Source organism: Argiope bruennichi, chromosome 6 (assembly GCF_947563725.1).
Source record: "Argiope bruennichi chromosome 6, qqArgBrue1.1, whole genome shotgun sequence".
Classification (NCBI taxonomy): domain Eukaryota; kingdom Metazoa; phylum Arthropoda; class Arachnida; order Araneae; family Araneidae; genus Argiope; species Argiope bruennichi.
The window spans coordinates 113,698,981-113,712,548 of record NC_079156.1 but is presented as its reverse complement, the minus strand read 5'-3'; the positions used below and the strand labels follow the sequence as shown (position 1 = coordinate 113,712,548).

The 13,568-nt window shown below is 32.8% G+C and overlaps 1 protein-coding gene across 2 annotated transcripts in view; it reads left to right on the top strand.

Annotated features, from left to right (window-relative positions):
- Positions 1-13,568, top strand: part of LOC129972132 (protein TANC2-like) — a 133,962-nt gene that overhangs the window by 71,646 nt on the left and 48,748 nt on the right. For both annotated transcript variants that reach the window (XM_056086140.1, XM_056086141.1), the window contains exon 2: positions 12,453-12,565. In XM_056086140.1, the coding sequence (XP_055942115.1) occupies positions 12,523-12,565 (43 nt within the window). In that variant the 5' untranslated portion in view covers positions 12,453-12,522. The remainder of the gene's footprint in view (positions 1-12,452; positions 12,566-13,568) is intronic.

Below are 13,568 nucleotides of genomic sequence, written 5' to 3'. Positions count from 1 at the left end.
ACTTTCTGGTATACGTAGTATAGTGAAAGTATATTAATCGCCAAAAAATTTAAGATTTTGACAAATCTCCACGCTCTCTCCCTGTGTCCGAAAAACACATTTTTGAAAAATGTCTGTCAATGACAGAGATAACTCAAAAATACTTTGAGTTAGTCGGTTGTAATTCAGTATATAGTCTTTACACCAAATTTGCACATTTCTATCAAATTTTGAGTAAAATCTGATCAGAAATAGTCCGTCTGTCCAATTATAAGTTAACACGATAATTACAAAACTAAGAGAGCTAGAGCGAATAAAATTTGGTACACTGATTTAACATCTATAGTATAGACACCTATCAAGTTTTGATTCAAATCTAACAAGGAATTGACCGTCTGTCAGTCTGTCCTTTCAAGAACATGTAAAAGCTATAATTAAAAAACGCCATGACTTAAATGTATTAAATGTGGTATGAGATTTTGTGATTACTGCAGTTTTGTGTCAAGTTTCGGTTTCAATCGGTTCACAAAAACTTGTCTAAAACACAAATTCGGTTTTTGGATACTATTAAAATCATGCTAGAGATGATTCGCCAAAAAACTCACTTAAGATGACAAGAAAGATTTAGTCAAAATGCTAAATTCACGCCAAAAGTTAATATTTCTTAACTATAACACACTAGCGCCATGTAAGGTTTTCACAGAGATGACATCTTCATGAGAGCGTATGCGGGAACATTTTGAGAAGAGCGCTCCCGTTGGTTTTAATTAGATATTTCTGATCTCTCTATATAAAGTTTTTATATTGTTTGAAAATAACAGCAATTTTGAAACTCAATTATTTCATGCCCTGTCAGATCTTAACTACGTTGTTAGAAAAGTCATTAACCTGATATCCAAATCCAGATTCCCTTCTGTGTATTTCATTTCACTTGTATCGTTTTCATCTTTCAGTTTGTTATTTTAATCGCCAAATGAAAAATTCCGCGCCATTGATGCGGTAATTGCACCATACATCATTGGCAACAAAAGGATGATGGAATTTGTTTAAAGAAATCATTTCTGCCCTATTTCATTTTATGGGACCAAAGCTTAGAAAAAATGACTACACAAAAGTTATCTTAATGAAATCAGTCCAAAAACGAACAGATGTTCTTCAGATCTCCAAGATGGATTACCAGCTGTTTTAATTGAGCAAACTCCAGTCTAATTTAAACTACTTGGGATGATGGGACTCTGCTGAACGAAACTCCATCACTGTATGCCATCATTTTGCCGTGGAAATGCTTATCCATCATTGCTGTTCAACCACTCAAACAATGCCATTCTAGAAAATTCCTTCTCTTTCAGTTTTTTTTTTTTTTTTTTTTTGTGAAAAACAAAAAGATTTCTCTGGTGCCTTCTCCAACTCCTCTGTCAGTAGAAAATACCACCTCATTCATTTTTCTGAGTTAAAAAAAAAAAAAAAAATATCTGAAGAAGTTCTCAGAATTGAGCTTTATTAAACTTTTTCAAGAACAAAGTAAAAAAATAAACCGTGAGTATAAGACTGTAAATAGGAGAGAAATCACGGACACTTTTAATACTGTCTAAAATTATGATTTAAGCTAGTTTTCATAATAATTTTCTTTGGTATTTTAGCGGACCAATTTTGTAGGAAGTTTTTGCGATTCCATTTTGCGATACACGATAACTTAATTCAACTAAAATAATTTGAAAATTTTACAAACATAGAACTTGGATTCAGTGATTTAGTGAAGAGGGTCAATGGTGGATAAACACGTTCCAGATGGTAATCGTCTAGGAGAACAAGAAAACAGCTTATTTTTGCTTTTATTGCAGTTTTAGGTAGATTTCTATAGGAAGACTACCTTTTGCAGTGGTTCTCATGACAACGGGAACATTTCTTTAGTTCTTTACCGAGCATGGTCCCTAGAACTCAAAACCATCCTTTCAGAGTCATTTTGTTTGGATTTTAACTGTCTTGAAACATGCTGTCAGAAATGTAAAAATTCTCACGAGTTCGTAAATGGTCCATCTAGCTTGCTCAAAGGGGAAGGAAATGGTGTGGTGGTTGAAATATTCATTTCGTTATAACTTTCTTAATATTGAAAATAGAAAAATAAATCCAATTACCCAAATTAGCGCCTCATTAAGATGATCAACTTTTGTATTTAAAGGTTTTCAACAGCTGCAATATTTTAGAAGATAGGGTTCTGAAAAGTGATCTTCAAGTCCTAATTTTGACTGTTTCTAACATCAAAAATTTGTTGTTGTTATTAGAGGCCAGATAGTAACTCAGATTTGTTGTTGTTTTATGTTGCCAGATAGTAACTCAGTTATAAAGGAATCTATCTACCTTTGCCTTCCAGCCTGCTGAGAGGAATTTTTTTGTAATTACAATTGCATGAACTGTGTGATGGAAGATATTTTTATGAGCTGTACATCAATTATCCATGTTACGTCACTTATTGGATTGTACCATTTCCCCTCTTCTTATTTTACCATGATACTAACTCCTTAGCTAATTAATACTCAAAATAATCAGATCCATCTCAAAATACATTTTCAAATCGAACCGTTAATCTTATTAAACTGCTCGAAATGAAACCATTTCTAGTAATAAAATCTGTACATTAGACGAAACTTAAACAGAGGTTCGGGCAAGTCTATCCAAATCAGATAAAAATGAAATGTTGCCGTGTATTATTTTTTCCTCAATTGTAATCAGTAGTTGAATTAACAGTAATGATAAATACAGTGCTTGCTTTGTGTGTGAATTTTTACTTGGAACACAATGACATGCGTTTTAGAAATAGAATCAATTATCAATTTATTTCTGTAAATTCTGTGTGTCAAAAGTTAGGCTGACATTTGCAAGAATGTAATTATTTGTTGCAGGTCATGTCTTCTGTGTTTTAAAAATGTTGGATGAAATATCTTAGATTAAGACATAACTTTAACTACATGACAAGATGCACAAAACAAAGATGTGTACAAAACGGGGATAATTAGATCCAATAAAAATACTTATCCATCATGCGTGTTCAACCACAATAACAATACCACTTCAGATGAGGTCTTCTCTCTCTCCCTCTCCTTCATAGAATTCTTTTTCTGGAATAAACAAAAGCCTCCCCTGATGCCTCTTGAGTGGCGAATGCCGCCCCATTCATTTTCCAGAAAAAGAATCTCAACTCGACATTCCACAGCGGAAATGTCCCATCGGATTGCGTTCCTGACAGATGCAAATGCCAAGGCGCTAGCGGCGCGATGTGCCACACAAAAGACAGGTATGCATGCCATTGACCGTAACCGAGAAGTGTTTCCACCCCCTTTAGCTGGCGATCTAGCTATTTGTAGACCCTTGAATGGTAGAGAGGGGATGTCTCTGTCAGGGCCCTGCCTTGTCAGTGTGAATTGTTTGCTTGAAGTGTGATGCTCGGGAAATATTAGATGGCTGTTGAAGTTAAGATGTCGAGTTTATGCCAAATCATTTCTGAAAGCACGTCTTTCTTCAGCAGCGTTATTTACAAGAATATCTGAAACATTCTAAAGCATTCATTTTAGAACGCTACTTACTTGTTTTGGGTCCTTCTCTGTAGTTTTTTTCTCCTATTTTAAAATTAACAATTACGATAGAAATCACATTAATGTCATGTTTTGATCTTGAGAACTTAATTGCTGTTGCAGGTTCACTAAATGTTGTGAAGTCTTTACACAAGACTTCAGACAATGTTTGAGGCTTTCAGATTTGTTGTCAAATCTGTAATTGCAGTATCTTTTCGGGGAGATCAACCAATTCGTTTCGACCAATGATATGCAGTTCATCAGTGGCATACTTGCAGTGTGTGATCAGGAATCGAGGCCAGATTATTAAATAGGCGAAGTAGACAATTGAATAGGGTCCCATAATTTTAGGAAACCCTGAGCTCTTGTAAGTTTTTTGCGGTTATTTGAAAGTGATTTAATTTAGTTCTTTCATTTTATTTCTAAATCTGTATATGCTAATTTATTCATATTAGAATAAAGTAATGTTTTAATTAATTTTACACCATTATTCTAATAGCATTTATAATTAATTGCCATTAGCAAGTTTTATATTATGTTATTTAATAATTTTAAACAAATATGAAGCTCTATAATTTAAAAATATCCGATCCTATTATTAAATATGTAGTTTGCTTGAAAGAAAGTTTTGTCGTTGAGTTTTTAAAGCTATTTTAAATTTAAAATTGCTTTTAAATGTCATTTGTGAACTTTTTTATGCGGAATATTGTCATGAAGATGTAAAAAACTGCGCCGTTAATTTAAATAAACAATTAAATTTATAAGGATAAAGCAATTCACAACAGCACTAGCCTGAGAAGTTACCCATCACTGATGGGACTTAGCTTTTTATACATATAGAATTTTCGTGAGCAATTCAATTTGAATATTTAAGGAAGATCTAGAGCCTTGTGGATCTTAGAGAAACAATAGATAACATTTTAAATAAAGGAATTCTCATCGTTGGATAAAATACGGTGGCTAGGATTCAAACCGCGGGGCAACCAATTAGAAATGAGACGCTCTGTCTACTGAGCCAAGGCGATTGCTAGCTGTTTAGATTTATGTGGTAATATACTGAAACCTACTTTTAAAAAAATGATTTGCAATTAAGTGTTGCTATTTCATTTTTATCAGAATTTTCTACTTACAACTATTTATATAAAGTTTAAACTGAAATCGACAGAAAAAATATTTGATTTTGAAGGTTTGAGGAGGAAAGGGGACTTCGAGATTTGCATTGCCTAAAGATCCCCTAGAATGTGACAAAGACAACTAAAAAACGTTTTCAGCTAGACGGATGAAATTTGGCATATGATCTTCACACCAAATTTGTTGATATCTATCAAATTTAGAGCAAAAACTGTTAAGAGGAAGTCGGTCCATCCGGCTGTTCGAATATTAGCTAAAATGTATTAATTTGAATAGAACAAATTTGGTATGGGATTTTGTGAGTGTATCATAATTTATTTTCATTCGGTTGCGAAACATGACTGTAAAACACAAATCCGATTTTCTGATACTATTACTTGGCATGTGAGGAATTAATCGCCGAAACACTCGCCAAGGTCACACGATAGATTCAGCAAAATTGCTGAATTCATGCCAGAGGTGAATATTTTGTAATTATTGCACGCTAATGCCATGCAGGGCGTTCTCTGGCATAACACCTTTATTATGGAGTATGCGAGAAAGTTGTGGAGAGACCACTTCCGCAGATTTGCCTTTACTTTTAATGTATTGAATATTGTACAGTGATGCACATCAGTTGTGTCTTTCATTTAGAACCTATTGAATTTTTTCAAAAGAAAAAAAAAATGCGTAATCACTGCTGAAGGTTAAGACAATGAGCAATTGGATGACAGCCAGTTATTTATGACTGACATTACATGAATTTATCGAATCCACATCATGGCTCACAGCTATCAAAAAAAAGTTCTATCTCCTTCTGACTTCGTCTTTTTACACCCCAAAATTTATAAAATACAGATGTCGGATGCATTATTAAATCTTTTTTGTAAACTACATTGTTATTATTGTGTGAAGCATTGGGAAATCTGAATTATTCCCTTAACGCTTTTGCAGTCACACTGTTTAGGGGCAAAAAGGTGAAATAACGGAGTGTTTTTCAGGCCTGGGGAAAAATTTCGACGATGGGGTCTTGTGTGTTGTTTAACAAGCAACGGGGCTAAGAGGGCATGCTCTTTTTTCTTTCTTTTTTTAATGGTTATTTCTCCGAGGGAAGCGAAATTGCTCGCGAATTGTGTTTGTTCTCTCTTTTGGAAGATGGGTTATCTCTCTATCGTCATGACCCCTCCGGCTTTTCAAAAGCGTCAGATGCTTTTCCCTGCACGCACGTACACTTCAGGCTGCCTGTTTTTTTGTGGAGAAGTCAGTCAGAATGTCATTCTTTTATTCGACGGTGTTCAGCCCTGTTAATGGATAAAAAGCATTTCGTGAAGCGTCAACGGTTGGAACGTGTTGTGCTCAGAAATGAATTGTTAAGGAGTTCTTTTTTGTGTTGTGTTTTCGTCCATATACATATGGACCATAAAAATGTGTTTTGAAGTGTGAAAAGTATGTAAAACAATTCTTGGTTTGTTATTTTTGTTTCTTGATCAGAGGGGAAAAAATTAAGGCATACGAAACCTGTTAGGTATTATTTGTGTAAAAATGTCTATTTAAGCGGTGACACGATGGAAAATTTTGAAATAATTATCATTGAGAATTGGGCAGCTCGTCTTCTCCGTGATCTGGGCGTCCTGTGTTCTATCTGTTACGTGTGCCAGCGTCCTTACATAGGGGTAACGCATCTCCCCGTGATCCGTGTTCGAATCTCCGTTCGGGCATGGTTGTTCTTCATCTGTGTTCTATCTGTGAGGTGTGTGAATGTGCCCCCCCCCCCTGTAAAAAGGGGTTGTGTAAGCGAATGTGTGAATTTCATCTTCATATGAGCTAAAAGTCAGACTTCTGCCCTCGGGTGCTCAGGGGTCTTTACCCTCAGAAGCTACTGCACCCCCTTTCCGTGGTAACGCGGACACGACATCATCATCTGTTACGTGTGTGAAAGAGCCCCCTCTGTAAAGAGGTATTGTACAAGCGAATGTGTGAGTGTCATCTTTATATGAGCTAGAAGTCAGACTTCTGCCCTCGGGTGCTCAGGGATCCTTACCCTCAGAAGCTACTGAACCTCCATTCCGTGGTCGTGAACATGACATCATCATCATCATTGAGAATGACTGTTTCATTAGGAATTTACTAGTTTTTCAGATCAGCAATGTGCATTTGATGTTAATTACGTATTCTAATTAGAACGCTTAATGTTATCCTGGGTCACGGTGGCCTGGTGGTAAGATCTCGGCTTCGGAACCGGGGGGTTTAGGTTCGAGACCCGAATCCACAGAAGAACCCTCGTGTAAGCGGGTCTAGTGCGCATTAAATCCGCCAGGGACAAGCATCCCCTTGCTGGTGTGGTATGGAAGTTTAGAGTGGGGGCACCTTAAATGTCGTCCTCGTCACCTGACCACGATTCAAAATTACGAGGGTAATACGGGGTTACCTAAAATAGCACTAATGTTGCTTTAAAACGGGACGTTAATATAACTAAACTAAACAGAGCTTCATATTATTCTTGTAATCATCCATGTATTTAACACATACATTAGAATAATAAATTAAATTCTCATATTCTTACAAACATTTCGCTACCAGAACTTTAAAAAAGAAAGCTATTTTTACGATATTTTCTTTAGTATGAACGATATTTGGATCAAGAATGTTCTAGATTCAATGTATGGATTCAACTAAACGCCTGTCATGTATTTCGAAACTTGTTATATCTGATGTCCATGGTCAAATGTCCATCCTCAGGTTTGGTTGGAAATTTGGAGAAGGATGCCAGCTTAGATGTCGTCGTTACTTAGCTTACCTTAGTTCAAAAATATAACATCTGTGTTGAAAAAGCCTTTGAGTTGCTTTAAAACAGGATATTAATTTAACTAATTTAAACTAAATGAATGCTGGCTAGTCTAATAAATAAAATAATTATGTTTCACTGATATATTTTAGTTTATGCTGAAATGTTCTAATATGTCTTTTTAATTTTCGCTTAATGGTTTAATAATTTTTGATGATGGCTTGCAAAATGAGTAAAAGAAAAATGGCAACATAGCTGATTTCGGTTATGCATTTGAGAGCCTGTTGCCATTTCTTGGATTGTTTCGGCTTCGTTTCAACAAACTGTACCTAACTTTGTGTTTTTTGCAGTGGAAAATTTAACCGGTTGCAATTGTTGCGTAAAAGACTGCCTAGATTAAAATTGGGAGAGGGACATTTAAAGTTTTTTTTTGTAGTATTTTTTTGAAAATTTCCATATCTCTTAACCTGTGTCTTCGAATTTCATCTTTATTGCACTTTTACGCGGTTTAGATTACCCGAACCAGTTTTTTATTTATTAATTGAGGTGTGTTAGAGTCCTTTTTATATTTACAGAAAAATAACATTTTTAAGACATATTTCTGATATTATGCGAATTTTTCTCTGTATTTTATGAACCAATCCTGTATTTTATGGATCAATTGAGCCCAAGATATTCAAATGCGTATGATAGTCTGACGATATTCATAAAATATGTGAGGTTTTTTTTTTATATTTATTAATGCGATATATTCTTCAAATATCGCAATAATTTATTTAAATTCATATAAACATTCATCATAGACGAATCACGGGTTTTGATTGTCAAAACTGACAAACTGAACTATCACAAAATATGTCAAGGTCCATTCCTGTTCCAGGCATCAATTAATTGCACTTCAAAAATCTTCCGTTTCCCTCAATCCTTTTTCCATTTATAGATGTTATGGCCATCTTGGAACGCCCGATTACCCAATGGCCGCAACTCCGCCCAGGAAACAATGAAGATTTATTTGCAGCGCGCGAAGAATCCTTCCGGATCGAAATAGTGTGGAATTCCGGGAAATATTTCTTCCGCTTTTCCACAAAGCGACGTTTTTCTGTCTTTCTGAAGCGCTTTAAGGTCATTAATGCGTTGCTTACTCTGTCAAGAAGCCCTATAATTCTCTCCGTGCGTTGTGTGAAGTTTATAGACCTAATTTTGGCAACTTCCTGTTTCCTCCCATTCAGTGCCTGTCCCACACGTCGAGTGTTTTTGTATATTTTGAGTACCAGATCGTTATGGTAGCTGCACAAATGAACCTTCACGTTCCATCACAATTTTTTTATTTTAATGTAAGAAATAGGATCTGTACGAATTTGTCTATCTAGGAATTCCATTAACCTAGATTCGGATTTCTAAAGTATTTTTTAAATGAAACATTAAATCAGTTAATTTTTTAAATCTAATTTAGACTTAATTAAAATTATATCTTAATTTAACCTATATTAACTTCATTTTAAAATGTTCTCTTATTTCATAATCCAATTTCCACTTTTTAAAAATTTAATTAATGCTACACGCGGTTTGGGCCGTGGTGGCCTGGTGGGAAGGGCTCGGCTTGAGGTTTGAGATCCGATTCCACCAAAGAACCGTTGTGTAAGAGGGTCTGTTGCACGTTAAATCCGTCAAGGCCAAACGTCCTCCCGCTGGTGTGGTGTGGAGAGCGGGGGGGTCGCTCAAGTATCGTCCTCGTCATCTGACCGCGGTTCAAAATTCACGTTCTGAGTGAAGGGATAAACATCCTTAATGGTTACCACGTCCTTTTAAAGATACATGCATTTCCCTTTCCTAAAACTACACGTGTTAAAGACATCCCTTTCAAAATTTCATTATAAAATCACTGAAGGAAAAATGTTTATCTTTCTTGCTCTTTTACTCTCTTCTGTTCTTGTGTCACAATGTAGAGACTGACGTATTGCGTAACGTTTTTTATCTGTACGTATTATGTCTCCTGGGATGGAATAAATCGAAGTTTTATATATATATATATATATATATATATATATATATATATATATATATATATATATATATATATATATATATATATATGACTCAGAAATCACTACCATTTTAGAACGCACATTTAATTACATTTAGGACGATTAGGACATTTAGGATATATATACATTAACATAAAAGAATTGAACATTCAGTAGATTTCGTCGAATACGTCTCGTCTTTACTTTCGTCCAGATCCGTCTGATCTGACACGTCTTTTCTCTTGTCCAGATCCGTCTGATCTGCTCTCCGTCTTTGCTCTCGTCCAGATCCGTCTGATCTGACACGTCTTTACTCTCGTCCAGATCCGTCTGATCTGCTCTCCGTCTTTGCTCTCGTCCAGATCCGTCTGATCTGACACGTCTTTACTCTCGTCCAGATCCGTCTGATCTGCTCTCCGTCTAACAACCAGCAGATGGCGCTCGCCAACAGGCGCTCGTCACTACATATATATATATATATATATATATATATATATATATATATATATATATATATATATATATATATATATATATATATATATATATATATATATATATATATATATATATATATATTATCATATTATTAATCTGACACTTCTAAGATTTAGATTTTTTTTAAAAAATTCGGTTTTGTAAATAAATATAGATATAATGACTGAATGAATTCAATGGATACAAATAACAATAACAACTACTGATGGAAAATTGGCAAATTTCCATCACTAATCGTTGCACTAGTGTGATATATATATAGATATATATAACATAATTTTTCAGATACATGAACCAAAAGAAGAAAACTTTGGAATTTAACTTCGATTTGTTTTTTTCACGGTAGGGCATGATTTGTATATTGGAAGAATCGATGGATCACGTCTGTTTACATCGCATCATAAAAGCAAAGTGTTTTTAATTTTTCCATTTGGAGCTTTTTACTGAGAGATTTTTATAGGGATTCTTTGACATGTATCGATTTGGAAAAAAAAAATCGTTGCAAAGAAATGCATGGGCATTAGGCATTTTTATTCCACCCCTTGGAACGTGAGTATTTAGATGGGCATCAACTTTTTAGAGCGTGAGGTAGAAATAATTAAATAAAAAAAAGTGGGGTTTGGATCAAGAAATAAGAGAAAATTTTAGAGCGAAGCAACATGGGTTAAAAAATTTAGAAATTAATTAGGATTTAAATTAGATCAAAGATGTCATTACACACATACTTCTTTTTCGCTGCTGTAGAGGCAAAAACAACTCAGATATTACTATTGAACTCAGGTTTTTAATTGATAAATTTTAAATGTTTAATTTATTTTTCAGTGTTAACATTTTTCTTATTTCATACTAGAAATTAATTAATAAATACATTAATTCTTGAAAATAAACTAACAATAATAGTTAAATATATCAGTGATGCTACACTCCATCTAGTGATAAATTTCCATTCTTTTATTTTTATTCTTTTGGAATTTACATTACAGTAGACTCCCGATTATCCGCGGGCGGTTTATCCGCGCCTGCCGCACTAAGTTTTTATTTTGCTTCCAAGCAAAGAGAAAATGCTTACAAAGCAAGAAGCAAACACAAATGACTGACTTCTTCAAAAAGGTGTAGTTTTACAGTTATGCTTTTGTAATTACATAATACATTACAGTATTAAAACAGTACATATGTATTCATTTTTCTGTGTATCCTTGACGCCTCTCGTAAGTACTAAGCACTTTTCTGTTTTCATTAACAAAATGCATTTTAGGTTAGTTTTGAGTGATATACTAAAATTTTAAGCGTTAGTTAAACATTTCCTGCTGTTTATTTTACGTTTCATTGTACATAAAACGATTTTTCAAAGTTGGAATGACTGCTTTCTCTTTTGCTATACCTGTTTTTAGCTTTTTTCGGATTATCCGCGATTTTTGTTATCCGCGGCGGCCGCGCCACCCAATTCCGCGGATAATCGGGAGTGTACTGTATTTCCTATTTTAGTATATTTTCTTTTTATTTTTAATAAAGTAGAAATGTTACCATTTAACATTTGCATGATTTCATGCATTATTGTTTTTGTGATATAATTAATGTTCCTCACTTGATCATTTCTCTTTCTTTTTTTTTAATGAAAAAAAAAAGTGTTTTCTTTCTGCAGTGTTAGATTTGATAAATTTAACTTAACTTGTTTAAATAAGTAGTGATAGCTTTCTTAAAAGTAATATAACAAAATTATTCGAACCTTTGATTAAGAATATTTTTTTGCAAAAGTAAACGGGTGAAAAATTTGAAATAATGCTCTGTTGTTTAATTTTTTTATTTTTTTATTATGAGTAAAATGAGGAAAATGAGAAGTGTTATAAAAACAATTGTTTCTAAGAGGCAATATAATTACAATTCATTCTGGGTTATAAGCCTTTGTTATAATGATGGATTAATGAATTATTTCGAGTTGTTTTTCTTCAATTATATAAAATAAATAAAATGATTCTAATTTAAAACGCATTGTTTAAAAAAAAATTCATGTCTATGCCTTAACCCATCTTCATTTCTTTGCATTTTTGTAAATGTCATATCTTATATTTTACAGGCAACATAATATATAATAATGCTAATATTTCATAATTTCAAACTTTGTTTGTAATAAATTATATAAAATATTATAATAAATTATATAAAATATTATATTATATAAAATATTATAATAAATTATATAAAATATTATATTATATAAAATATTATAATAAATTATATTAAATATTATATTATATAAAATATTATATTAATTTATATACACTATACATTAAACTGCTAAAGAGATGGAGCCAATTATTTCTTGACCATTATCTAAAATAAAGAGTGATCGATTTTGAATTGTTTTGCTTTTATTTTTGGCATACATTTTACATTTTTAAAATAACGATTTGTAATTTCATAATTTAAAAAAAAGCTGTAAATTATATGATTCCTTCAAATGCTTATTTGTTTTGTTTTTATTTTTAGGATACAGTGTAACTGAAAGAAAGAATATTTCTATTACCATGAGGAACTCGTTTTCTTCTGTCAGTTAACTATGATTACTGACGATAGTGCCCAGTACCATCAATGGTACAATGGTAAGTACCTATTTTTAAAAAAAGATATTTTTTTTAATATTTTTTTTATCAAATTTCATTTATGTTTAAAATTTATATTTGCGGGTTAGAATAGTATGTTAGAATACATTCAAAATTATATTTTATTTGAAATACATTATATTTTATTTGAAATAAGAATTTTGTTTAAGAACCTTACTCAATTTACTTTTTTTTTTTTTTTTGAGCCTATTTATTTTTTCATTCTGTCTTTCCTTACTCCACTTCACTCCCTTTTCTTGTTAATATAATAATTACATTAAAAAGACCTATCATTACAATCTTATTCCTTTCAAAACATATATTCCCAAACAGAATAAACTCTTAAATGAAGTTTATCTTCCATTGTTGATCATTCGTCAAGCAACAAATTTCTCAAATGTTTCTTTTATCAAGTCATGTCGATGATTCATTCAAATTATGTTCTCTGGAAGAAACTTTAAACGGCTAATCGTATCATCTGCTGAAAACTCCAAACGATCTATGTGTTGATCTTTCTTTTTCATTGCTGGCAACGACAGACATGTTCGAGATCTCACGGGATTTTTCTACCATTCAAGAACCAACAGCCAAACAAACGAATGCGATTTTATCTCTGTTTTTATCTGTTGTTTATTTTCGCTGGATCACTGTTTGGATTTGTTTCAACACGTTGTGATTTTCCTTTCTCTACTGATGTATTTTTCTGACATTTGGTGACATTTGAAATGGTTTGTTATTATTTTGAAATAACTTTTCAAAAAGAGCAGATGTGCATTTACCTCCAAATATAAAACTACGAGCTATTCTTGAAAATAGTAAATATTTATGTTTAAAAAGCTTTAAATTGTTTTTGCATTGCCAAAAATTTTCTTTAAAAGTAAATGTTTACTTTTGTAAATTTCGAGTTTTTATTATTAGTTCGTTTTCTATTGTCAAACGAATTATTAGTAAAAATGACATTCTCATTGGACAAGACATTTCTAGTTATGAATCTAATCCTTAT